The sequence below is a fragment of the Scyliorhinus torazame genome, chromosome 13, assembly GCF_047496885.1.
Source record: "Scyliorhinus torazame isolate Kashiwa2021f chromosome 13, sScyTor2.1, whole genome shotgun sequence".
NCBI classification, from domain to species: domain Eukaryota; kingdom Metazoa; phylum Chordata; class Chondrichthyes; order Carcharhiniformes; family Scyliorhinidae; genus Scyliorhinus; species Scyliorhinus torazame.
Window position 1 is genome coordinate 89,619,659 of NC_092719.1, and position 26,643 is coordinate 89,646,301.

General features: G+C 46.2%; 1 protein-coding gene across 1 annotated transcript in view; it reads left to right on the forward strand.

Annotated features, from left to right (window-relative positions):
• Positions 1 to 25,561, forward strand: part of LOC140388181 (lamina-associated polypeptide 2, isoforms beta/gamma-like) — a 61,165-nt gene extending 35,604 nt beyond the window's left edge. Inside the window, exons 4-5 of the mRNA XM_072471943.1 lie at positions 207 to 286; positions 20,907 to 25,561. Of these exons, the coding sequence (XP_072328044.1) occupies positions 207 to 286; positions 20,907 to 21,195 (369 nt within the window). The 3' untranslated portion in view covers positions 21,196 to 25,561. The remainder of the gene's footprint in view (positions 1 to 206; positions 287 to 20,906) is intronic.
• The last annotated feature ends 1,082 nt before the right edge of the window (positions 25,562 to 26,643 follow it).

The following is a 26,643-nucleotide window of genomic DNA, read 5'->3' on the forward strand; positions in this document are numbered from 1 at the left end:
TGCTGTAGAGAGCAGCTGTCCTGGCAAATGAGAATTCAGAGCAAAAACTAGGGAAGTTGCCAACTCCTGTATCACACAGGGTGGACTATCTCTTCCTTTAATTGCACCCCCCTGTGGGTTGTGGGTCTTTTGTTTCTCGTGTTTTAAATTCATTCGTTACTACTAAGCTTGCTGTGAAAGCTTTATAATCATGTTTCATTTTATAGGTTGAACAAAAAGAGGTAATGAAGGACAATCTGCTGGAAGAAATGTTCCCCAATCAGGCACCGACGCCTACAGGGATCAGGTAGGGTAAAGATTGCTGTTTTTTATATCCTTATAGAATATCTTTGCAGAGGTTTCAATTCATGGGATGCTGGCAGCAAATATTGGGAAAAGTTTAAGAAATGTTTCCATTGGGACAGACTCCACAGAAACCGGGCTGGGACTACTCTCCTGGTGAATCGAATAATGGGGTTTAGAATTAAAAAGAAGAGAGGGAGAGTTCAGGTGATAATAAATCCAAGTCTGAAGAGGGGAATCATGCCCATAGAACAAAATATAGAAATGAAAGTAAGTATCAACATGCTGGGATTTACCAAATCCCAGAAGATGATGTAAACCATTTTGAAAGAAATGGTTTAAAACCATTTCTGCAGCATAGTTGGCCTTATAAGAAAATGAAGGTAAGGATGCCATTTAACCCCTCAAGCCTATACTGCCACTCTGTTAGATTACTGCTGATCTGCATCTTAACTCCATCCACCCACCTTGGCTCCATAACCCTTAATGTCCTCGCCTAACATAAATTTTTCAATCTTAAGCCCCCCCGCCCCCAGAGAAAATGGGAAAATGGCTTCTCTTTATCTACCTTATCAACTCATTCAACCATCTAAACACATCATTTGGATCACCCTTAAATCTTTTATTTTGAAAGAATACCGATATAGTCCAAGGTTCAGATGTACAGGGGTGCAGGCAAATTCCCTTTCAAAATCCCCCAAAAGCCTGGGAAAGATTTATCACCGGGGAGACAAATGAGGTTAGGTTGGGTTACGGGGATAGGGTGGAGGTGTGGACTTGGGTAGGGAGCTCTTTCCAAGGGCCGGTGCAGACTCGATGGGCCGAATGGCCTCCTTCTGCACTGTAAATTCTATGACATAAACTATGAGTGACCAAACATGGAAGAACAGCACAAGAACTGGGCATGCATGAAGCCTAGTTCCCAGCGGACTCAGTAACTTCACGAGCTTGAACTGCTGCCATTCTGTCCAAAAAAGGAGCCTTCAAGGTGTTTTCCTGATGATAGCCCTTTTTCTGTAACACAGCTGTCCCGCAGCACAGCATCAACATCAATACAAGAGAACTGAAACATTTTTTAAAAAATCTGGAAGCATGGAACACGTCGGTCAGGATATGTAGACCGAAAAACAGTCAGTTTTTCAAATTGGGTCTTCCTTCACAACTGAGAAATAAGTGACAAACAAGCATTTTAACTGGAGCAAAAAGGAAGGGAAATTGGAGGGTGAAAAACAAACATGCAGCCAAACACACACACCATTTAAAAAATATGGGAGGGTTAGGTGGAATGATTTAATAGATCAGTCAAATAATGAATAGAAATATTAACACATTAAAAATACAGTTTCAACTGGGGAGCTGTGTGTGTGTGTGTAAGCCATGTTGGCTGGATATGGTTGTTGACTGGGGGAGGGGTGTTATTTACTGAGTTATGTTTAAATTTGTAATTACTATTATAAAATCATAAATGCCTTGATGTTTTTCAAAAAAATAGTTTCAAAACCTGCAGATATGAATTGAGATGGATTTCAGAATGAGGGTATTATTAAAGTCTAAAGTTATTTTGGCCAAAGTGTTGCAGTGTGCCAAGCAGAGAGATGCGATGTACTGGGCAGGATTCTCCCTCCGTTGGTTGATGCCGGAATGGGGAAACTCGATTGGGAGTGTTGTGCATTTTCTCTACTACTTGGTCTTTTCTGTGGCTCTGTTCCAATTAAGCCAATTAGTGAATTTGCCTTCTTTCTATATTGTCTATGTCCGAATGCTTAGAGTCGCCAGGTATCAAATGATACCACCACAAGTTTCAACCGGCTATCGATCAAAGAGCCAAACACCAGTTAGTTCAAGGTCAAGAGTACTTTATTTACAAATAATCAGTCATGCAACATAAACACTACTAGTCAACTACACCTATTACTAAGACAACCTGTACTTGACTTCCGGCACCCGGCTTAGGTCAGGAAACAGTGGCCGCTGTTCAATTCTGGATCTCTTTGGTTCGAAGTGGTAACTGCTGTTCAGCTGGGCTCACCCGTCTGGTAGTGGGCATTGAACTCAAACTCGCTTCTGGTGTTGCTGCAGTTGGCAATGGCCGTGACCGGGGTACCAAGGCCGAAAGAGAGTGAACATATGGCGAACTCTTCCTTTATACGCGGGGGGTTTTCGCGCTCTTTTGAGGGGTCCTTCGATATGGACCTTACTAATTGGGTGATCCCTGATCACTCTGTTCGATTCCTTAGCCAATAAGTGGCGGGGATCTGGGTGGCTGGATGTGTCCCAAGCGGTCATTGACCCTATTGTTTGCGTTTCCCTTGGACAGGGAGTGGCGCCAAAATGTCTGGGACTGTCCCGGTTGCTGGAGTACCAGTCCTTTGTTTTGGGGAAGATGGGCCATCACCTGCTAATCGGCCTGATTAGCATGCTAATGGGATGGAGTTTCGATGCTGTCTGGACTTTGCTGCCAAATATGCATTTCAGGCTCTGAGCCTGCCTGATTCTTGACTTGTCCATTTTACCCATCAGTCTTTGCGAGTTGCTCTGTACCTAATTGGAAGTGGCCATTCCAGATGGCTACACTCCATCCTCTTGATCCTCAGCGTGAAGTGTGAAGGATCACAATACTGGGTCTTCTTTGTTCTCTTGGGATGCCGGGTACCCTTAACCGAGGACAGATTCTACTCTACTCTGTCCTATGGGTCCAAAAACATTTACCTAATTTCCCTAAACAACACGTGTCTAAGAATCTCTAGGGGGCCATTTAACATTCAGTAAAGGGGGAACCTCTACCTGTCTCTAACTAGACTACACTCATGCTGCTATTTGCAATCAAAGAACTTATCTTACAATACAAAAAATATCCGATAGCAGCAACACATTTCTGCCTATCACTGACATTCACATAAAATAAACTTTATTAACAAAAAGAACAACCACGGAATTTATTAAAGAAAAAAGTTCAGAAGGAGTGTGGGGTTTGCTGGAGTCCGAGGAGCGGGGCTCTAAATGTATATACTGGGGGGCGGGAGGCTCTCCGTCTCCATTTCCGCAATCTAATTGTCTGAATGACACTGTACAATATGGTTATTACTAGTAAGGCTTCCACTGTGTAGGACAGTGAATACCACTTGATGAGGTTCTCACACCATTGGACATAAGACAGCACAAAACAGCCCTTCGGCCCTCGATGTTGTGCCGAGCATTGTCCGAAACCAAGATCAAGCTATTCCACTCCCTGGCATTCTGGTGTGCTCCATGTGCCTATCCAACAACCGCTTGAAAGTTCCTAAAGTGTCCGACTCCACTATCACAGCAGGCAGTCCATTCCACACCCTAACCAGTAAAGAATCTACCTTGGGCATCCCTCCTATCTCCCACCCTGAATCTTATAGTTATGCCCCCTTGTAACAGCTACATCCACCCGAGCAAATAGTCTCTGAATGTCCACTCTATCTATCCCCCTAATCATCTTATAAACCTCCATTAAGTCGCCTCTCATCCTCCTCCGCTCCAAAGAGAAACGCCCTAGCTCCCTCAACCTTTCCTCATAAGACCTATCCTGCAAACCTGGCAGCATCCTGGTAAATCTTTGCACCCTTTCCAATGCTTCCACATCCTTCCAAAAATGAGGTGAACAGAACTGCACACAATACTCCAAATATGGTCTCAACAGGGTCATGTATAGTTGCAGCATAACCCCGCGGCTCTTAAATTCAAGCCCCCTGTTAATAAACGCTAACACACAAGAAGCCTTCTTCACGGCTCTATCCACTTGAGTGGCAACCTTCAGAGATCTGCGGACATGAACCCCAAGATCTCTCTGTTCCTCCACATTCCTCAGAACCCTGCCGTTGACCCTGTAATCCGCATTCAAATTTTTTCTACCAAACTGAATCACCTCGCACTTATCAGGGTTAAACTCCATCTGCCATTTTTCGGCCCAGTTCTGCATCCTATCAATGTGTCTTTGCAGCCAACAACAGTCCTCCACCTCATCCACTACACCACCAATCTTGGTGTCATCAGCAAATTTACTGACCTATCCTTCAGCCCCCTCCTCCAAGTCATTGATTAAAATCACAAATAGCACCCCCATGTGGGGGTGGCTGGGTGTGTGTGCGGTGTAGTGTCCGGGCTGGGGGTGTTGTGTTGGGTGGTCGTGTTCGGGGCCTGTGTGGTGAGGGTGGTAGAAGTGGGTAACGCGTGCAACTGGACTGTTCCAGCAACGATCATGATGCCGATCATCAGGGTCGTCTTCATCTTGTTTCGGTTTTCCTTTACCGTCCAGTGTCTTCGTATCTCTCTAAGGGAACGAGCATAGTGTCTGTTATCATGGTGTTGTTTAACATTTCGTATGTCCGTCTGTGTCTCCTTAACGTCAATTTTCCCATTATAATCGTCACCATATTTGACTCCCTCATTTTCTTTTTTTTTAAACAACCATTTGCAGAGACGAGACATTCCAAAAACTATTCTGTGTCAGAGCGCGAGCACTCTCGCAGCCTGTGGTCGATGAGCTGAGTGGGCGGACAATTTCTCCGTCCTCTGCAAACTTGTTTTTCCAACAAAGTGTTTCTTACATGTAAATAGAATGTGGGGGGGATAGCAACCGAAGGGTTGCCGAGAAGGGCAAAAGTAGTGGCAAAGAGCATTCTTTAATCCACAGGACTCGGGGGAAAAAAACCAGAAAAAGAGTTTCGAAACCAAGTAGTCGAATGGGGTGGTGCATATGATCCGCAGCAGGGCAAGAATGGGTGGGATCCCCGGGTAGGGCGGTGATCAGTGTCGTTGCTCCACTACCCGAGCTTGACTGACCACATGTATAGGGGGTCCCCAGGTAGGGCGGGGATCAGTGCCGTTACTCCACTGCCTGAGTGACCTTTCAAGAGCTGTACGAATTTGTAACGATATGGATTCCAGACAAACCTGTTTCACTAACTGCCATGTGGCGTCAGACGAGTAATTATGGCTGCATCAAGAACTTTGGTGTGAGGCTGAAAGAATAAACTGTATTAAGAAATTCAGTGAGATCGACACAAATAGTTGTACAAAGAAGAAACATTCAACATTTAAAAAAATTAATTAAAGAAAAAAAAGCGGGCAGGCTCCATCTGGTACAGGACACCGTAAATATCCATCGGTTCCTGACTCTCATCATCTGGACACCTCAAGATTCCATTTCAAAAAGATTTGCAAAGGGGTTACCATGGTGGGAGTCAGATTCGTAGCTGTCATCATCTCCTGGGTGCCAACTCTTTCATGGAGTTTGCGTGCTAACGCGGCGTGTGCCGATGTGGGGTCCATTTCATAATTTCTCGTCCAGCAACAGGAATTGTCACGGTGCCAGTGCTTCATGGTCCGTAGGGAGGTTGTCAGGGAGGTGTCGCTATCGTCGGGTGGTGGGTCAGGTTCCGGATTGGGCAGATAAATTGTTTCAAAGGGGCTGAGAGTATCGTCGTCAGGGTCTTTGGGCCTGAAGTGACTGGGGCCTGTTTCGAGGGATCTTTGGTCGGGTCTCTCGGGCTTCGGTAGTGCTGTCACTGGCAGCCGAATCAAGCGTCAGGGTGAAATTTGATTCTGGGGGCGTGGTCAAGGTCTTGTCTGTGGACGTGCTGCTGCTGGGGGAGGGGGAACTCGGGTTGTCAGTGGGCGGGTCCTCTGTCTGCCATCGCCAATGAGAGGTGGTGCGAGTGGCTGCACTGCGTTCCATAAACCTTAAGCTGATTTACATGGAACCATCCTGATTTTCCGTTTGGAAACATGATCTTGTAAACCGAGGGGCTTACTTTGTCTGAAATTGAATAGGGTCCTGCAAATTTAGGGGAGAGGAACGAACTAGGGTTGTACAAGGTGATCATTACTTGCTGTCCGACTGTATACTCTGTCGGGTGTACTGTTTTGTCAAAGCAGGCCTTACTCTGCTTTCGTTTAGCGCCTAGTCGAACAGCTGCAGCGAGCTGTGCTGCTTTAATATTCTCTACCAAGTGTTGGACTGCTTTCTCATGGGTCAGGGCGGTGACTGCGGGGCTGGCCAAATCGAGTCCAAATAAGTATTCGGTACCCTTCATGGATCGTCCAATCATGAGGGTATCCTGTAGAGCTCGACACTGTTTCTAATAAAATGGGAGCACTGTTCCATGTAGTGTTGTGCTGCTGCACCATTTTCCTAAGGGTGGCCTTTAGCGTCCGCTTCATGCGCTCCACAATGCCGTTGGACTGCGGGTGATAGGCAATGTGGAACTTTTGTTTAATTCCAAATATCGTCATTACATTTTTCATGACCCTTCCCGTAAAGTGGGAACCATGGTCCGATTCAATACTACGGGGGAGTCCCCATCTTGTAAAAATCTGTTCTGTTAAGACCTTACGGTGGCCTTGGCTGTGTTTGTTCTCAATGGGAACGCTTCGACCCATTTCGTAAATGTGTCTATCACCACTAACACATACTTGTAACCATTTCTGCAGGGGGGGGGGGGGGACCGATATAATCCAATTGGAGGTTTGTCAACGGGCCATTTACAGGGCGGGTGTGTCGGAACTGGCTTTTCTCGCATACCTCTCGGAGTTGTTTAGAGCACAAATTAAACAGTTTTCGACGTAGTGCGAAACGTTGGTTTTCATCTCGGGCCACCAGCAGAGGGGTGGGAGGTGGGCAAGGGTGATTCAATCCCTTGATGTCCATGTCCGTCATGGAACTTGCAAATTATCTTGTTTCTGTCCTGGGTGGGGACTACATAAACTCCATCTTTGAGAACAATTCCCCCATGGACTGTCAAAAGAATTTCTAAATTTTTCATAGGGGGCTGGGAAGGTTCCTTTTTAAATCTCCTTCAATGCTTCGTCTTCTTTTTGCGCCTGGGTTAAGTCTTGGATGTTGGTCTGTGAGACCTGAACTTCGTGTACTGGGGCACTCTCGGGGGATTGCCAAAAGTGGCCATGCCGTGAGCCTGCCTTCGCTAGGGCGTCAGCTTTCACATTACCAGGTGGGGAGGAGTGATGGTGACTTCTTACTTTGATGCCGCATTCTCTGCCTTCAGCTGTCTGAAGGATATGTTTGAGTAGTGGGGCTGAGGGTAGAGGTTTTCCGTCCACGGAAATAAATCCTCTCGATTCCCACAGGGGTAGGAATTCCGTAAGGCTGTTGCAGACGTACAAACTGTCCGAATATATGTCTGTAGGGGTTAGGAATGAATCTGGGTGCTGGACCATGTAAGCAATGGCCGCTAACTCGGCTGCCTGCGAACCTAAGTGTCCAGGCAACTTTAAAGTTATCTCTTCTAAAGCGCATCCCTGCACGTCCTCTACATAAATGCCACAGCCTGTTATCCTTTTTCCCTCGAGGACTGTGGAGGATCCATCTACATACATTCTCAGGGCTTTGTCTGTGGGCTGGGGTCCGATACCTGTCTTTCTTGGGACCGACTTTGGAACAAAGGGTCCAGTGGTGTGTTTTGGGGCTATGATCTCGCACTCGTGAGGTCCCTGAATAATGCAAGTTATTGGCCAGAAACGTGCGCGTTTTGGTCCGTTTTACAGTGATAAGAACATAAGAACTAGGAGCAGGAGTAGGCCATCTGGCCCCTCGAGCCTGCTCCGCCATTCAATGAGATCATGGCTGATCTTTTGTGGACTCAGCTCCACTTTCCAGCCCGAACACCATAACCCTTAATCCCGTTATTCTTCAAAAAACTATCTATCTTTATCTTAAAAACATTTAATGAAGGAGCCTCTAGTGCTTTACTGGGCAAGGAATTCCATAGATTCACAACCCTTTGGGTGAAGAAGTTCCTCCTAAACTCAGTCCCAAATCTACTTCCCCTTATTTTGAGGCTATGCCCCCTAGTTCTGCTTTCACCCGCCAGTGGAAACAACCTGCCAGCATCTTTCCTATCTGTTCCCTTCATAATTTTATATGTTTCTATAAGATCCCCCCCCCCCCCCTCATCCTTCTAAATTCCAACGAGTACAGTCCCAGTCTACTCAACCTCTCCTCATAATCCAACCCCTTCAGCTCTGGGATTAACCTAGTGAATCTCCTCTGCACACCCTCCAATGCCAGTACGTCCTTTCTCAAGTAAGGAGACCAAAACTGAACACAATACTCCAGGTGTGGCCTCACTAACACCTTATACAATTGCAGCATAACCTCCCTAGTCTTAAACTCCATTCCTCTAGCAATGAAGGACAAAATTCCATTCGCCGCCTTAATCACCTGTTGCACCTGTAAACCAACTTTTTGCGACTCATGCACTAGCACACCCAGGTCTCTCTGCACAGCAGCATGTTTTAATATTTTATCATTTAAATAATCCCTTTTGCTGTAATTCCTACCAAAATGGATAACCTCACATTTGTCAACATTGTATTCCATCTGCCAGACCCTAGCCCATTCACTTAGCCTATCCAAATCCCTCTGCAGACTTCCAGTATCCTCTGCACTTTTTGCTTTACCACTCATCTTAGTGTCGTCTGCAAACTTTGACACATTGCACTTGGTCCCCAACTCCAAATCGTCTATGTAAATGTGAACAATTGTGGGCACAACACTGATCCCTGAGGGACACCAATAGCTACTGATTGCCAACCAGAGAAACACCCATTAATCCCCACTCTTTTCTTTCTATTAATTAACCAATCCTCTATCCATGCTACTACTTTCCCCTTAATGCCATGCATCTTTATCATATGCAGCAACCTTTTGTGTAGCACCTTGTCAGAGGCTTTCTGGAAATCCAGATATACCACATCCATTGGCTCCCTGTTATCTACCACACTGGTAATGTCCTCACAAAATTCCACTAAATTAGTTAGGCACGACCTGCCCTTTATGAACCCATGCTGCGTCTGCCCAATGGGACAATTTCCATCCAGATGCCTCGCTATTTCTTCCTTGATGATAAATTCCAGCTTCCTCCCTACTACCGAAGTTAAGCTCACTGGCCTATAATTACCCGCTTTCTGCCTACCTCCTTTTTTAAACAGTGGTGTCACGTTTGCTAATTTCCAATCCGCCGGGACCACCCCAGAGTCTAGTGAATTTTGGTAAATTAACACTAGTGCCCTAAATTCCCTAGCCATCTCTTTTAGTACTCTGGGATGCATTCCATCAGGGCCAGGAGACTTGTCTACCTTTAGCACCATTAGCTGGCCCAGCACTACCTCTTAGTGATAACATCCTCTCAAGGTCCTCGCCTGTCATAGCCGCATTTCTATCAGTCACTGGCATGTTATTTGTGTCTTCCACTGTGAAGACCGACCCAAAAGCCCTGTTCAGTTCCTCAGCCATTTCCTCATCTCCCATTATTAAATCTCCCTTTTCATCCTCTAAAGGACCAATATTTACTTTAGCCACTCCTTTTTTGTTTTTGTTTTATATATTTGTAGAAACCAATACTATCTTTTTATATTCTGAGCACGTTTACTCATAATCTATCTTACTCTTCTTTATAGGTTTTTTTAGTCGCTTTCTGTTGCCCCCTAAAGAGTTCCCAGTCCTCTAGTCCCCCACTAATCTATGCCACTTTGTATGCTTTTTCCTTCAATTTGATACTCTCCCTTATTTCCTTAGATATCCACGGTCGATTTTCCCTATCTCTACCGTCCTTCCTTTTTGTTGGTATAAACCTTTGCTGAGCACTGTGAAAAATCGCTTGGAAGGTTCTCCACTGTTCCACAAAGTCTTTGCACCCAGTCTACCTTAGCTAGTTCTTCTCTCATCTCATTGTAATCTGCTTTGTTTAAGCACAAAACACTAGTGTTTGATTTTACCTTCTCATCCTCCATCTGTATTTTAAATTCCACCATATTGTGATCGCTCCTTCCGAGAGGGTCCCTAACTATGAGATCATGAATCAATCCTGTCTCATTACACAGGACCAGATCTAGGACTGCTTGTTCCCTCGTAGGTTCCATTACATACTGTTCTAGGAAACCATCGCAGATACATTCTATAAACTCCTCAAGGCTGCCTTGACCTACCTGGTTAAACCAATCAACATGTAGATTAAAATCCCCCATGATAACTGCTGTACCATTTCTACATGCATCCGTTATTTCTTTGTTTATTGCCTGCCCCACCATAATGTTGCTATTTGGTGGCCTATAGACTACTCCTATCAGTGACTTTTTTGCCTTACTATTCCTGATTTCATCCCAAGTGGATTCAACCTTGTCCTCTATAGCACCGATGTCATCCCTTACTATTGCCCGGATGTCATCCTTAAATAACAGAACTACACCACCTCCCTTACTATCCACTCTGTCCTTCCGAATAGTTTGAACCCTTGGATATTTAACTCCCAGTCGTGACCATCCTTTAACCATGTTTCAGTAATGGCCACTAAATCATAGTCATTCACGATGATTTGCGCCATCAACTCATTTACCTTATTCTGAATACTACGAGTATTCAGGTAAAGTACACTTATGTTGGCTTTTTTTACCTCTGTTTTGAACCTTAACACCTCGATCAGTAACCTCTCCTAAGTTATATTTCCTCTTAACTTTTCTCCTAATTTTCCTTGTCGTTGAACCCATATCTTCATGTAACAACCTGCCGCGTCGCTTGCCATTAATGTTTTCACTTCCCGTTCTATTCCTTTTTGTATTACTGGTCCTATTCACTGAGCTCCCCTCAGCCACTGTACCTTGTACTGTCGCCCTTTTTGATTTTTGACTATGGCTTCTCTGCCTTACACTTTCCCCCTTATTGCCTTTTGTTTCTGTCCCTGTTTTACTACCTTCCAACTTCCTGCATCGGTTCCCATCCCCCTGCCACATTAGTTTAAACCCTCCCCAACAGTTCTAGCAAACCCCCCCCCCAGGACATCTGTTCCAGTCCTACCCAGTTGTAGAGCGTCCGGTTTGCACTGGTCCCACCTCCCCCAGAACCGGTTCCAATGCCCCAGGAATTTGAATCCCTCCCTCTTTCACCATCTCTCGAGCCAAGCATTCATCCTATCTATCCTGACATTCCTACTCTGACTATCTTGTGGCACTGGTAGCAATCCTGAGATTACTACCTTTGAGGTCCTACTTTTTAGTTTAACTCCTAACTCCCTGAATTCAGCTTGTAGACATCGTCCCGTTTTTTTACCCATGTCGTTGGTGCCTATGTGCACCACGACAGCTGGCTGTTCACCCCCCCCCCCCCCAAATGTCCTGCAGCCGCTCCGAGACATCCTGGACCCTTGCACTAGGGAGGCAACATACCATCCTGGGGTCTCGATTGCGTCCACCGAAACGCCTGTCTATTCCCCTTACGATTGAGTCCCCTATCACTATAGCCCTGCCATTCTTCTTCCTGCCCAGCTGCGCAGCAGAGCTAGCCACGGCGCCATGAACCTGGCTGCTGCTGCCTTCCCCTGGTGAGCCATCTCCCGCAACAGTATCCAAGCGGTATATCTGTTTTGCAGGGAGATGACCGCAGGGGACACCTGCACTGCCTTCCTACTCTTGCTCTGTCTTTTGGTCACCCATTTTCTATCTCCCTCAGTACCTTTCACCTGCGGTGTGACCAGCTCGCTAAACGTGCTGTCCACGACGTCCTCAGCATCACGGATGCTCCAAAGTGAGTCCATCCGCAGCTCCAGAACCGTCAAGCGGTCTAACAGGAGCTGCAACTGGACACACTTTTTCACGCGAAGGAGCCAGGGACAGTGGATGTGTCCCTGAGCTCCCACATCGCACACAAGGAGCATGACACAGGTCTGAGATCTCCTGCTATGTCTTAAAAACCTTAGGTTAACTTAGACAACTACAATTCCAAATAACGAAGGAAAAAATAAATACATTAGGCAATGAAAAGAAAAACTACTTACCAGTCACGTACCAGGGATAAAAAGCATTCCCCCCCCCCCCCCCCCCCCCCCCAAAGCTTTGAATTCCCACCTTGATTTAAATTCCCAAACTCACTCTTTGCTGTCTCACTCTGGCTGTCTTCTCTGGCTCACTGGGAGAACTCACTGCGAGTGAGTTACAAGTTGCTCTTTTTAAATTGGCCTGAGTTGACTCCCCTCCCCCACCTGCTTTTAGAGCAAAGTAGATTAAGGTGACTGACAGTTGACTGCCAACCAGTTATGTGAGTGGGTGGGGCAGCCCTTGTTAACCTACACTGCACAATTCTAGATTAATTTAAATTATTTTAAACTGAAATTTAAAAGGAACTGCATTACCGATTTGATTGGATTCAATTCCCACCTAGATTCAAATTCCCAAACTCACTCTTTGCTGTCCCACTCTGGCTGTGTCTTCTCTGGCTCACTGGGAGAACTGTGATGTCGAGTCCCTGTAGGAGTAGTGTCCACCTCGCGCTGCTCGTATTTGGCTTTCTGTGCCGTCTTTTAGTCTTGCGTCCAATAAAAGCTGTGTCGGGGTGTGCTCGATCAAAATGGTTACTGAGTTGAGTCCGGTTATGTACGAGAAGTACTGTACCGCCCAGAAAATTCCGAATTCGTGCCTCTCGCAGGCTGAAAATCCTTGTTCGACCGGATCTAAGACTCGTGAGGCATAGGCTATGGGTCCCAGGTGATCGTGCCTTTCCTGCAGGAGTACGGCCGAAAGGGTGTGATCTGTGGTCGCTACCTCTATCGCGTGGGTATCGGGGGCTTGCAGAGCGGGGGCTGTGCTCAGGGTGCGTTTCAATGCACCTACGGCATCCGTGTGCTGTGGAAGCCATTTCCATGTTCCTGTTTCTTTAGTAAATCGTGAGAGTGGGGTGCCTTTTTGGCGAATCCGTTGATATGGTTCCGACAAGAACCAACCAGTCCGAAAAATGACCGGAGGGCTGTAACTTTTTGGGGCAAGGGCAAATTTACGATGGAATCAATCCATTTGAGTTCTATTTCACGCTTCCCATGTGTGATGACTGTACCTAAATAAGTGACCTTTTCCTGAAGAATTTGGGCTTTCTTGGGGTTAATTTTGCATCCAGTCGTTGTAAGGTGTTCCAATAATTCAGAAAGAAGCGAGATGTGCTCTTCCTTCGTGTCAGTCTGTAGGAGCAAGTCTTCCACATACTGAACAAGGCATTCAGGGCAGGAAAATTTAGATAATCCATTTGCCAATTATCTGTGGAAAATGGAGGGGGATTTGTGGAAGGCACGTCCCTGGAAGGTAAACGCAAATTTATACTGGCGTGCTTTGTATAGTGGAATGGACCAAAAGCCATTACTGATGTCTAATACCAAAAAATATTTCGATTGGAGTCCCTGCCTCAGCATGGTCTCGGGACTTGTGGCAACGGTGGGGGCTGTTAGAGGAGTCACTTTGTTCAATTCTCTGTAGTCGATGGTCAGTCGCCATGATCCATCGGGTTTTCTTACTGGCCAAATCGGGGCCTTATTTGTCGATGCAGCGGGTGAATCACGCATATGGGTGAACCATACATAAGCTTTGAATTACCTTGGCTATCTCTCCCTCGGCTTGCTGGGGGAAGCCGTACTGTTTCTGGGGCTTGGGATCAGGACCTGTAATGTTTACAACACCTGGGACTTTACCGCAGTCGTGCTTGTGCTGGGCAAATGCTGTTTTATGTCTTTTCAAGATCTCCCTAACTGCTTTGACTGTTGTAATGGTTTGTGGATCAAACCAGTACTCTCCTACTGAGTTGATTCTGTGGGCATAATCTCCGACTGTGAGCGTGGCGGGGGCTCGTACTGCTCTTGCCATTTTCCAGATGCATCGGTTAACTGGGTCGAATGAGAGGTTGAGTACTCATGAAATCGATATCTAGAATGTGTTCTGCTGCCTGGGGCAAGTCTACTAAAACAACCGCATGTTTTGTCCTAATATTACCGAGCTGTACGTCCACAGGGGCTGTGATGTGTCCCTGCTGGAGGTGACCTGTAAAGCCACTAAGGATAATGGTATCCGTAGTGGGCCAAATCTCTTCCTGGAACATGTTGGAGGAGTTTAACGTGGTTCGGGAACCTCCTGTGTCCCAAAGGAACTCTGCGGGGTGTCCCCGGACTGCGACTACCGGTCTTCCGGACTTATCCCCAAGGCTATCGCAAACCCAAGTTCGGGAGTCCGAACACAGTCAATCAGTGCCACTCGTGGCCGAATTATCTGGTTGGGTGCTGACGCTGTGAACAGGTCGGGTATTGTTTCTGGGAGGGGGTGGGGGGGGTGTTTGGGTGCTGATTCCTTTGCTGCTTCGGGGGGGCATTGCATTCTCGAGCATAATGTCCTTCGAGTCCGCAAGTATAGCATTCCTGTGTCTTGGGGTGCTGCGCTGTACCTCTGCCTTCATTTACCCATGCGGGGTCTTGATGTGCCCTTACAGGGTTCATGATGGCGTCTACTCTCTCATGTTCTGTCTTTTTCTGTATCGACTGTTCCCAAGCTCTGGACAATCGTTTCATTGTGTGCTGGGTCTGAAGGGTCATTACTGGCGCATGCCTTCTGTCCTGCCTCTGTGGCATGGGACACTAACGTACGGGTTCATTTGGCCATATTGTCTGCTGATAAAATGGGCGTGGGCTAACTCACCGAATACCGCAGTAAAATGGATCCAAAGGCGTCCAGCAAACACTGTTGGATGCTCTCCCTTTTTCTGCCTGCACTGGTTGAGTCCGTCTACCGGATCTCCTCTGTTATACCCTATGGCGTCTAAAATGACCGTTTTCATTTCTTGGAGGCCAACTCCTCCTACATTTTGTGGGTTGGAAAGGGCTGAACTAACTGAGGGGTCTAAGCACATAACTATGAGCTTAACCTGCTCCGGCTCGTCTAAACCATACATCAGGGTTTGTTGTTTTACTAACTCGAAAAAGTGACGTGGGTCCGATGTGGGGTGGAAAGTATCTATCTTCTCGCGGGCGTCTCGTAACTGGGTGATAGATAATGGGGTGGTGTACACAAAATCGGGTTGGTCTTCCGTGGTAACGCTGCACTGTGTGGTAATGGGGTTCATTGGGTTGGGTGCTGCTTGTGTAGTCGGTGATGCGGGTGCTTTTCTCTTCGGGGCCTGTGGGGCTCTATTTTGATTCTCGGTCTCGCTTACGTACCGTTGGGCCGTTTCACTGAGTTCCTGCCAATCGGGGCCGTCTTCCTGGTCTAGCTGTGGGCCAAAGGTGTCTCTAAACCCATTTTGAACTGATAGCAGGGATTGCAACCTTGCAACTTGCTGCCTGCATTTGGTGAACTCTGTCTCTGTTCCGTGGTGGGACAGTGGAGTGCTCGGAGGGCTGCTTTTAGGTCCTCACATTGTTTCTTTAGCTGCTGTACCTGATTCTCTGCCTCTTCTCTCACCACTACAGCACGCTGTGTGACCTGGTAGGCCTTATCATATTGGATTTGGAAGCTGCTAAGGTGGGTGAGACAGGATTGATGTGCCCTCTTGACATCATCCATTTCCTTGTCCTTCGCTGCTAACTGCTCCCGGAGCTGTACATTTAATCTCTTGCATTCACTTAAATCTCCCTCTCTACTTTTCTCCTTCTCCTCCTCTAGCTGCTTGCTCTTCACGACCTCCTCTGTGCCTCGCAATTGTGCCAGACAGGACACGATTGCCATCGGCTTACGAATCTTAGGCAAACTCTTTTTAGAGGCTGTCCCACCAAGTCTGTCCTATGCTGTCAGGACCTGTCTCTTCAGGGCAGCACGGTAGCATTGTGGATAGCACAATTGCTTCACAGCTCCAGGGTCCCAGGTTCGATTCCGGCTGGGGTCACTGTCTGTGCGGAGTCTGCACATCCTCCTCGTGTGTGCGTGGGTTTCCTCCGGGTGCTCCGGTTTCCTCCCACAGTCCAAAGATGTGCGGGTTAGGTGGATTGGCCATGATAAATTGCCCTTAGTGTCCAAAATTGCCCTTAGTGTTGGGTTGGGTGGGGTTACTGGGTTAGGGGGATAGGGTGGAGGTGTTGACCTTGGGTAGGGTGCTCTTCCCAAGAGCCGGTGCAGACTCGATGGGCCGAATGGCCTCCTTCTGCACTGTAAATGCTATGATCTTTCATTCGCGCAAAACTCAGACCATAGAGGCCATCCTTTCCCCTTTATGCACTTCCTGATCTCTTCTTCCCGTACGGGACACTGTTCTGATCTATTGGTCGCTGCGACCTCGGGCTCTTGTGGATGCATAAGGTGTTCCATTACCTTCATAGATCATAGAATTTACAGTGCAGAAGGAGGCCATTCGGCCCATCGAGTCTTCACCGGCCCCTGGAAAGAGCACCCCATCCGAGGTCCACACCTCTACCCTATCCCCATAACCCAGTAACCCCACCCAACACTAAGGGCAATTTTGGACACTAAGGACAATTTAGCATGGCCAATCCACCTAACCTGCTCATCTTTGGACTGTGGGAGGAAACCGGAGCACCCGGAGGAAACCCACGCACACACGGGGAGGATGTGCAGACTCCGCACAGACAGTGACCCAAGCTGGGAATCGAACCTGGGACCCTGGAGCTGTGAAGCAATTGTGCTATCCACAAGGCTACCGTGCTGCCTACAAATACTCTTCTGTCTCTTATCTGAAATTTGGAACAAGGACGAATAAAGCGGTGGTACAAACACTGGTGCGGCTTAAGCTATTTTCCCATTTACGCAACTCCCGAAAGTTTCCCGCAACAAAATTTATCGAGTTTACCTTCTATCCCTTTGTTAGTACGCATGCAAATTACACACTTCCGAATTCTGGAGGTTTGATCGATACTGACTTCGCTTGTGGTTTCTTTTACTTTGCCAATTTAGATTCTAATTCAAATGCTGTGGTGGGTTCTCTCGGAGTGACACGGTCACTTCTGGGTCGAGTCCCGTCAGATGTCGCCAATAACTGTTGTGCGTTTTCTCTACTACTTGGCCTTTTCTGTGGCTCTGTTCCAATCAGGGCAATCAGTGAATTTGCCTTCTTTCTATATTGTCTATGTCCGAATGCTTAGAGTCGCCAGGTATCGAATGATACCACCACAAGTTTCAACCGGCTATCGATCAAAGAGCCAAACACCAGTTAGTTAGTTCAAGGTCAAGGGTACTTTATTTACACATAATCAGTCATGCAACATAAACACTACTAGTCAACTACACCTATTACTAAGACAACCTGTACTTGACTTCGGGCACCCGGCTTAGGTCAGGAAACAGTGGCCGCTGTTCAATTCTGGATCTCTTGGGTTCGAAGTGGTAACAGCTGCTCAGCTGGGCTCATCCGTCTGGTAGTGGGCGTTGAACTCAAACTTGCTTCTGGTGTTGCTCCAGTTGGCAATGGCCGTGACCGGGGTACCAAGGCTGAAAGAGAGCGAACATATGGCAAACTCTTCCTTTATATGTGGGGGGTTTTCATGCTCTTTTGAGCGGTCCTTCGATATGGACCTTACTAATTGGGTGATCCCTGTTCACTCTGTTCGATTCCTTAGCCAATAAGTGGCGGGGATCTGGATGGCTGGACGTGTCCCAAACGGTCATTGACCCCGTTGTTTGCGTTTCCCTTGGACAGGGAGTGGCGCCGAAATGTCTGGGACTGTCCCAGTTGCTGGAGTTACCAGTCCTTTGTTTTGGGGAAGATGGGCTATCACCTGCTAATCGGCCTGATTAGCATGCTAATGGGATGGAGTTTCGATACTGTTTGGACTTTGCTGACAAATATGCATTTCAGGCTCTGAGCCTGCCTGATACTTGGCTCGTCCATTTTATCCATCAGTCTTTGCGAGTTGCTCTGTGCCTAGTTGGAAGTAGCCATCCCAGATGGCTACAGGAGGAGAATCAGTTTTGACGCTGGAATCGTGGCAGTCGCCAGTTTCACATTAAATCTCAATTCTCCGGTGCCTCGACAGCGGTGTCGATGTGTTCCACTCCACATGCACAGTAAACACCGTTGGCATGTCATTAATGTGCCTGACCCGGTTTTGGTTTTGCTGACAGTCGTGCTGCCAGCCGCGGGGGTGGGTGGGCTGTGGGGTCGGGGTGGACAATCAGGGAACACTATTGCCGCAGTCTGCAAGGCAGCCATGCAGCTGGGCACGTCGCTGACTGTCCATTGTGAATTTAGGCCCACAGGTCGTATGGGTGTCCCCCCAGGTCACCCCCTAGGTGCCCTCTGACCCCTGCCGGCCCATCAGTGGAATGGGGGAGGCAGTGGCATTGTCACTGGACTAGTAATCCAGAGACCCAGAGCAAGATCAGGTGACCTGGGTTCAAATCCCGCCATGGCAGATAGTGAAATTTGAAATTAATATGTATTTTTATGGGGAGGCGGTGGGGTAGTGATATTGTCACTGGACTAATGATCCAGAGGCTCGGGTAAATCCTCTGGGGACCCAGGTTCAAAGCCCACCATGGCAGATAGTAAAACAAATTTTGGGTGGCATGGTAGCACAGTTGTTTCACAGCTCCAGGTTCAATTCCTGGCTAGGGTCACTGTCTGTGCGGAGTCTGCATGTGTGAATTTTCGTTTCCCTTCAGTCCGGATGAAATGATCAATCGAACACCAAGTTACTTTTAACATATGTTTATTTCTCGGCTGGTGCTAAAACCATTGTATCTCTGAGAGTTACAACAGTAAGCCAAAGTCAATACATCTAACAGCAGTTCTTATACATTTTTGGTTCATTGCTGAGGGCAGCCCCCTCAATTATAATTATCTTTAAAGCCAGCGCAACCATTCCCAAGGCCGTTATGCAATTTGTCTGGTACAAAAACAAGTGATTACAGCTTGCTACCCAAAAAGCCTGTCTTGACATTCCTGCACACAAAGCTTTATCTAACATTTTGTTTTCCCATAAAGTTCCAATCCATCTTGAGCCAAACTCTCATTTATCCATCATCAGCCAAACTCTCACATGTTCTTCCTGTGTCTGCTTGCTCCGGTTTCCTCCCACAGTCCAAAGATGTGCAGGTTAGGTGAATTGGCCATGCTAAGTTGACCTTCATGTCAAAAAAGGTTAGGTTGAGTTACAGGGATAGGGTGGTGGGTGTGGGCTTAGGTAAGGTGCTCTTTCCAAGGGCTGGTGCAGACTAGATGGGCCGAATGGCCTCCTGCACTGTAAATTCTATGACTCTTGAGTGACCCTTTGAAATTAAGGTCCACAATTTAATGTAATGCTTTGAATAATGTTTTCTCATACAGCTGTTACCACCCCTGGGCTAGTGCACAGTCACTTGCAGCCCCACTTGACCCTGAGTTGCAATTAACTTTATAAAAAAATACTTTGGCTACCAATAACTATGGTCACAAGTTTGTATATTTAAACACAATTGATTTTTATTAATGACAACTAGAATTAAAGAGGCAGCAAATACAACTAGTTCACTGTTATCTCATTCCTAACACCCCTTAAGGTGGGCCCCCTTAACTCGGCCCACCCTTTTATTTATATATATATATATATATATATATATATTTATATATATTATATATATAAATATATATATATATATATATATATATATATATACTACACACACACAAGACAGACATACACAGAGGGGAAAAAAGAGTGTAAAGGAAAATAATACGAAAAGTAAAAAGGATAAAAGTTTCTTTCAGATGAACATCTTCCAGTACACCTTTCTTCAGTCTAGACTGTTGGATGAGGCCTTTGCTTTCAGTCTGTAATGGTTTTGACTAGATTCATCAGGATCTCAAGATTTCTCTGCAGAAGGCAACTCACCACTACCTTCTGAAGAGCAACTAGAGATGGACATCAAATGCAGACTAGATGGAGACTATCTAGATGCAGATAGATATAACCACGATACCCGCATCCCGTAAATGAATTTTTAAAAAGATACTGAAGCAGGAAGCATTTTTGGAGAAAGAAAAAGAAAGAACTTCTCTCCGTGTACAGGCATGTTCTGTTTCCTACATCTGCTGAAAACACAACACCTGGCAGGACCCACCACTCTTTGTCACCGGGCAGATTATGGTCTTTGGCCAATCCATTGGGTGTCAATCGAACCAAATCCCTCCAATCACACGGATGCCAGAAAGTCTGAGTTCTTCTGTTCAAAATCTAAATCTTCATAGCACAGTACTATTTTGGAACTTTTTGTGTTCCTTACTTCCTCTGCTCGACTTAAAGGTCCATTAAATATCCATGTATCAAAATGATAACCACAAAGTAAAAGAAATGGGAAATAAGGGAGTCAACAGGAAGGGCCCGTACACAGCAGATACAGTTTACTCAAAGCCAGAAATGGAACCTTATTATTCCAGGTTACCAAGGAAAACAAAGGCGAGATACTGGCAGCATTGATGAAGCATGATATTACCATTCTACATAGGATTTACTATGGTTGTAGGACTGAATCAATTTGGTAGTCTATTTATTTTAGGAACTGTTCTAGCTGAACCCAGTTCTATTCTTATTCAAAATTTACACATACAAACACAGATATGCATGCAAGCATGGACACACACACACATTCCCAGCAGGTGTCATTGAATAGGGATCAAGCTCATCTCCATAATTCTCGGTGCGCTTACAAAGGATTGGAACTGGAGCCTTCCAGAGTTGGGTTGCTACTCATTGGGAAGATTAGGCCTTTGGGGTCAAGCAAATATATAGAGTTTTTTTCAATGGACCTGTTGCTCTTAAAAACCCACAGTGCAGTTGAAAGTTTTAAGATCTGTAGTACCTTAAAATAGCCTTAATGTTTTTTTCTGCTCCATTCTGCCTAACTCTTCATAGTGCCACTTGCCGGAGACCAATCAGAGGGGCCGCTGGGAGACCGATTGAATTCATGTTCAAGGATGCATTTCCAAGAAGACCTTTCCCCAAAGTTCAGCCAGTGACGCAGGTCAAACCAGAAAAGAGTATGAATCAACGCTCTGTCTCCATTTGGATGCAAATTGTGGTGCTCCTCATCGTGGCATTCTTCCTGTTCTTGGTTTATCAAGCCATGGAAACTAACAAAAGGAATCCATTCCCCGTCATTCCTGAAGATCCCTCCAAGTCAACGGCTGACAGTCACCAATGAGCAGGACGGTACAAGAAGCTTAATCATGAGTACATCCTCGAGTTCAGATGTGAACATACAGTTCTGTTTTTTCTATTGGAATAGAGACTAAGGGTAGGGGAATTATTGGGAGGAACGTGATCATGTGGAAATGTTTTAAAAAGGCAGGAAAGGAAAACGGACATCTGATTTCTGCTTTAGAGATGACTGTATCAGGTCTCTGCCATATAAGGAAAACACTCAAAATTACAGCCTCAGACCTTTTTGTAAACTATTTTTCTAAACTTAGAATTTCTTCATTTTTTTAAACAATTGATCGTGGCACAATGAGGGTAAGGCATAGTGAGGTGTTACAATGTGTGTTTGTAGCCATTTTAAGTAGTTACTAATGAGGATTGTGTACAAAGTCAGTAATGTTGAATCATTTATTCCTTTTTGAGATGTGATTAGACTGGGCATGAGGTCAAAGATCTGTGTTCCAAAAAAAATACTGTTGTGCAGGTAATGTTGATCTGGTAAAATGAGGATTAAACTAGAATGAAAGAATTCAGCATTACAGCTTATAGCAGGAAGTACACCTACTTCTAGCAGAATGCGTTCGGAAAAAAAGTGCATCTTTCAATAAAGAATTTAATTGGGCAGCACTACAAATTGAATCATGAGTCTTGGCACATACCAATCTGTGGAATCAGATATTCTTCACTGTTACATAGAACATAGAACGATACAGCGCAGTACAGGCCCTTCAGCCCACGATGTTGCACCGAAACAAAAGCCATCTAACCTACACTATGCCATTATCATCCATATGCTTATCCAATAAACTTTTAAATGCCCTCAATGTTGGCGAGTTTACTGCTGTTGCAGGTAGGGCATTCCACGCCTCACCACTCTTTACGTACAGAACCTACCTCTGACCTCTGTCCTATATCTATTACCCCTCAGTTTAAAGCTATGTCCCCTCGTGCTAGCCATTTCCATCCGTGGGAGAAGGCTCTCACTGTCCACCCTATCTAACCCCCTGATCATTTTGTATGCCTCTATTAAGTCTCCTCTTAACCTTCTTCTCTCTAATGAAAACAACCTCAAGTCCATCAGCCTTTCCTCGTAAGATTTTCCCTCGAGACCCGGCAACATCCTGGTAAATCTCCTCTGCACCCGCTCCAAAGCTTCCACGTCCTTCCTATAATGCGGTGACCAGAACTGTACGCAATACTCCAAATGCAGCCGTACCAGAGTTTTGTACAGCTGCAACATGACCTCATGACTCTGGAACTCAATCCCTCTACCAACAAAGGCCCACACTCCATAGGCCTTCTTCACAACCCTATCAACCTGGGTGGCAACTTTCAGGGATCTATGTACATGGACACCTAGATCCCTCTGCTCATCCACACTTCCAAGAATTTTACCATTAGCCAAATATTCCGCATTCCTGTTATTCCTTCCAAAGTGAATCACCTCACACTTTTTCATAGAATTTTCATAGAATTTACAGTGCAGAAGGAGGCCATTCAGCCCATCGAGTCTGCACAGGCTCTTGGAAAGAGCACCCTACCCAAGCCCACACCACCATATCCCCATAACCCAGTAACCCCACTCAACCAACACTAAGGGCAATTTTGGACACTAAGGACAATTTAGCATGGCCAATCCACCTAACCTGCTCATCTTTGGACTGTGGGAGGAAACCGGAGCACCCGGAGGAAACCCACGCACACACTGGGAGAACGTGCAGACTCCGCACAGACAGTGACCCAGCCGGGAATCGAACCTGGGACCCTGGAGCTGTGAAGCAATTGCGCTAACCGCTATGCTACCGTGCTGCCCGCACTTCTCTACATTAAACTCCATTTGCCACCTCTCAGCCCAGCTCTGCAGCTTATCTATGTCCCCCTGTAACCTGCTACATCCTTCCGCACTGTCGACAACACCACCGACTTTAGTGTTGTCTGCAAATTTACTCACCCACCCTTCTGCGCCCTCCTCTAGGTCATTGATAAAAATGACAAACAGCAACGGCCCCAGAACAGATCCTTGTGGTACGCCACTTGTAACTGAACTCCATTCTGAACATTTCCCATCAACCACCACCCTCTGTCTTCTTTCAGCTAGCCAATTTCTGATCCATATCTCTAAATCACCCTCAATCCCCAGCCTCCGTATTTTCTGCAATAGCCTACCGTGGGGAAGCTTATCAAACGCTTAACTGAAATCCATATACACCACATCAACTGCTCTACCCTCGTCTACCTGTTCAGTCACCTTCTCAAAGAACTTGATAAGGTTTGTGAGGCATGACCTACCCTTCACAAAGCCATGCTGACTATCCCTGATCATATTATTCCTATCTAGATGATTATAAATCTTGTCTCTTATAATCCCCTCCAAGACTCTACCCACAACAGACGTGAGGCTCACCGGTCTATAGTTGCCAGGGTTGTCTCTACTCCCCTTCTTGAAAAACGGGACCACATTTGCTATCCTCCAGTCCTCTGGCACTATTCCTGTAGCCAATGATGACATAAAAATCAACGCCAAAGGCCCAGCAATCTCTTCCCTGGCTTCCCAGAGAATCCTAGGATAAATCCCATCAGGCCCCGGGGACTTATCTATTTTCAGCCTGTCCAGAATTGCCAACACCTCTTCCCTACGTACCTCAATGCCATCTATTCTAATAGCCTGGGTCTCAGCATTCTCCTCCACAACATTATCTTTTTCCTGAGTGAATACTGACGAAAAATATTCATTTAGTATCTCGCCTATCTCTTGAGACTCCGCACACAACTTCCCTTGACTGGCCCTACTCTTACCCTAGTCATTCATTTATTCCTGACATACCTATAGAAAGCTTTTGGGTTTTCCTTGATCTTACCTGCCAAATACTTCTCATGTCCCCTCCTTGCTCTTCTTAGCTCTCTCTTTAGATCCTTTCTCGCTACCTTGTAACTATCAATCGCCCCAACTGAAACTTCACACCTCATCTTCACATAGGCCTCCTTCTTCCTCTTAACAAGCCATTCCACTTCTTTGGTAAACCACGGTTTCCTCGCTCTACGCCTTCCACCCTGCCTGACCGGTACGTACTTATCAAGAACACGCAGTAGCTGTTCCTTGAACAAGCTCAACTTATCCAGTGTGCCCAACACTTCTGCAGCCTACTTCTCCAACCTATCCCCCCCCAAGTCATGTCTAATGGCATCATAATTGCCCTTCCCCCAGCTATAACTCTTGCCCTGCGGTGTATACTTATCCCTTTCCATCACTAACGTAAACGTCACTGAATTGTGGTCACTGTCCCCAAAGTTCTCTCCTACCTCCAAATCTAACACCTGGCCTGGTTCATTACCCAAATCCAAAGTGGCCTCGCCTCTTGTTGGTCTGTCAACATATTGTGTCAGGAAACCCTCCTGCACACATTGTACAAAAAACGACCCATCTAATGTACTCTAACTATATCTTTTCCAGTCAATATTTGGAAAGTTAAAGTCTTCCATAATAACTACCCTGTTACTTTCGCTCTTATCCAGAATCATCTTCGCCATCCTTTCCTCTACATCCCTAGAACTATTTGGAGGCCTATAGAAAACTGCCAACAGGGTGACCTCTCCTTTCCTGTTTCTAACCCCATACTACCTCGGAAGAAGAGTCCCCATCTAGCATCCTCTCCGCCACCGTAATACTGTTCTTGACTAGCAGCGCCACACCTCCCCCTCTTTTGCCTCCTCCTCTGAGCTTACTAAAACACCTAAACCCCAGAACCTGCAACATCCATTCCTGTCCCTGCTCTATCCATGTCTCCGAAATGGCCACAACATCGAAGTCCCAGGTACCAACCCATGCTGCCAGTTCCCCTACCTTATTTCGTATACTCCTGGCATTGAAGTAGACACACTTCAAACCACCTACTTGAACACTGGCCCCCTCCTGCGAAGTCAAATCTGTGCTCCTGACCCCTCTACTCTCATTCTCCATTCTCCCGTACCCTAAAACTACAATCCAGGTTCCCATGCCCCTGCTGCATTAGTTTAAACCCCCCCCCAAAGAGCACTAACGAATCTCCTCCTCCTCCTCCCCCCCCCCCCCCCCCCCCCAAGGATATTTGTGCCCCTCCGGTTCAGATGTAGACCATCCTGTCTGTAGAGGTCCCACCTTCCCCAGAAAGAGCCCCAGTTATCCAGAAATCTGAATCTCCCGCCTGCACCATCCCTGTAGCCACGTGTTTAATTGCTCTCTGCTGTTCATTACTATGAGGATTTCATTGTTTCATGTTAAATCACACAAGTATACTTGTTGGGTATTTTAATTGTCTGGAACCATGTCTTTAGAAGCCCTATTTATTAGCAATCATGTTCATGTTAAAATAAAATGACTAAAATAACGATAACTATGTAGCGGATATACAATTTGCTAACCGCATTCTCCTTTCTTGACAACTAGTGACCAGCATAGCATCACCTGCCACAACATTCCAGCACACTCCTTGGAATTCTCCTCAGCCATTATATCTTTGCTGGAATCCAGTTTGTGTGGGTACCTCGCTCTGATGAAGAGTGATACGGACTCAAAACGTTAAATCTATTTCTCCCTCCACAGATGCTGCCAGCGTTCTCTTAGAACCTTAGTTAGGCCACACTTGGAGTATAGTGTTCAATTCTGGTCGCCACACTACCAGAAGGATGTGGAGGCTTTAGAGAGGGTGCAGAAGAGATTTACCAGAATGTTGCCTGGTATGGAGGGCATTAGCTATGAGGAGCGGTTGAATAAACTCTGTTTGTTCTCACTGGAACGAAGGAGGTTGAGGGGCGACCTGATAGAGGTATACAAAATTATGAGGGGCATAGACAGAGTGGATAGTCAGAGGCTTTTCCCCAGGGTAGAGGGGTCAATTACTAGGGGGCATAGGTTTAAGGTGAGAGGGGCAAGGTTTAGAGTAGATGTACGAGGCAAGTTTTTTACGCAGAGGGTAGTGGGTGCCTGGAACTCGCTACCGGAGGAGGTGGTGGAAGCAGGGACGATAGTGACATTTAAGGGGCATCTTGACAAATACATGAATAGGATGGGAATAGAGGGATACGGACCCAGGAAGTGTAGAAGATTGTAGTTTAGTCGGGCAGCATGGTCCGCACGGGCTTGGAGGGCCGAAGGGCCTGTTGCTGTGCTGTACATTTCTTTGTTCTTTGTTGTTCTTTGGCCACTGTAACCTTGGTGGAAACAATCAGGAGAACCCACAAAGGAATTCCTGTCAACTGTTGTCTTTGTTTTGAGCTGAATGCTTTGCTCCACTGAATGTTTGTACCTGCCATTAACAGTCTTAGCTTTAACCTATTTGTTATATGTTGGGGAACAATTAACAAACTACATTGGAACTTGTTGCACTAAATTTGTCCATTTTTCATACAAGTACAATTTTGTCACAATATCTACAAATAATGGCCACTATGTGGGTATGAAAGCAGAGCTAGCTGA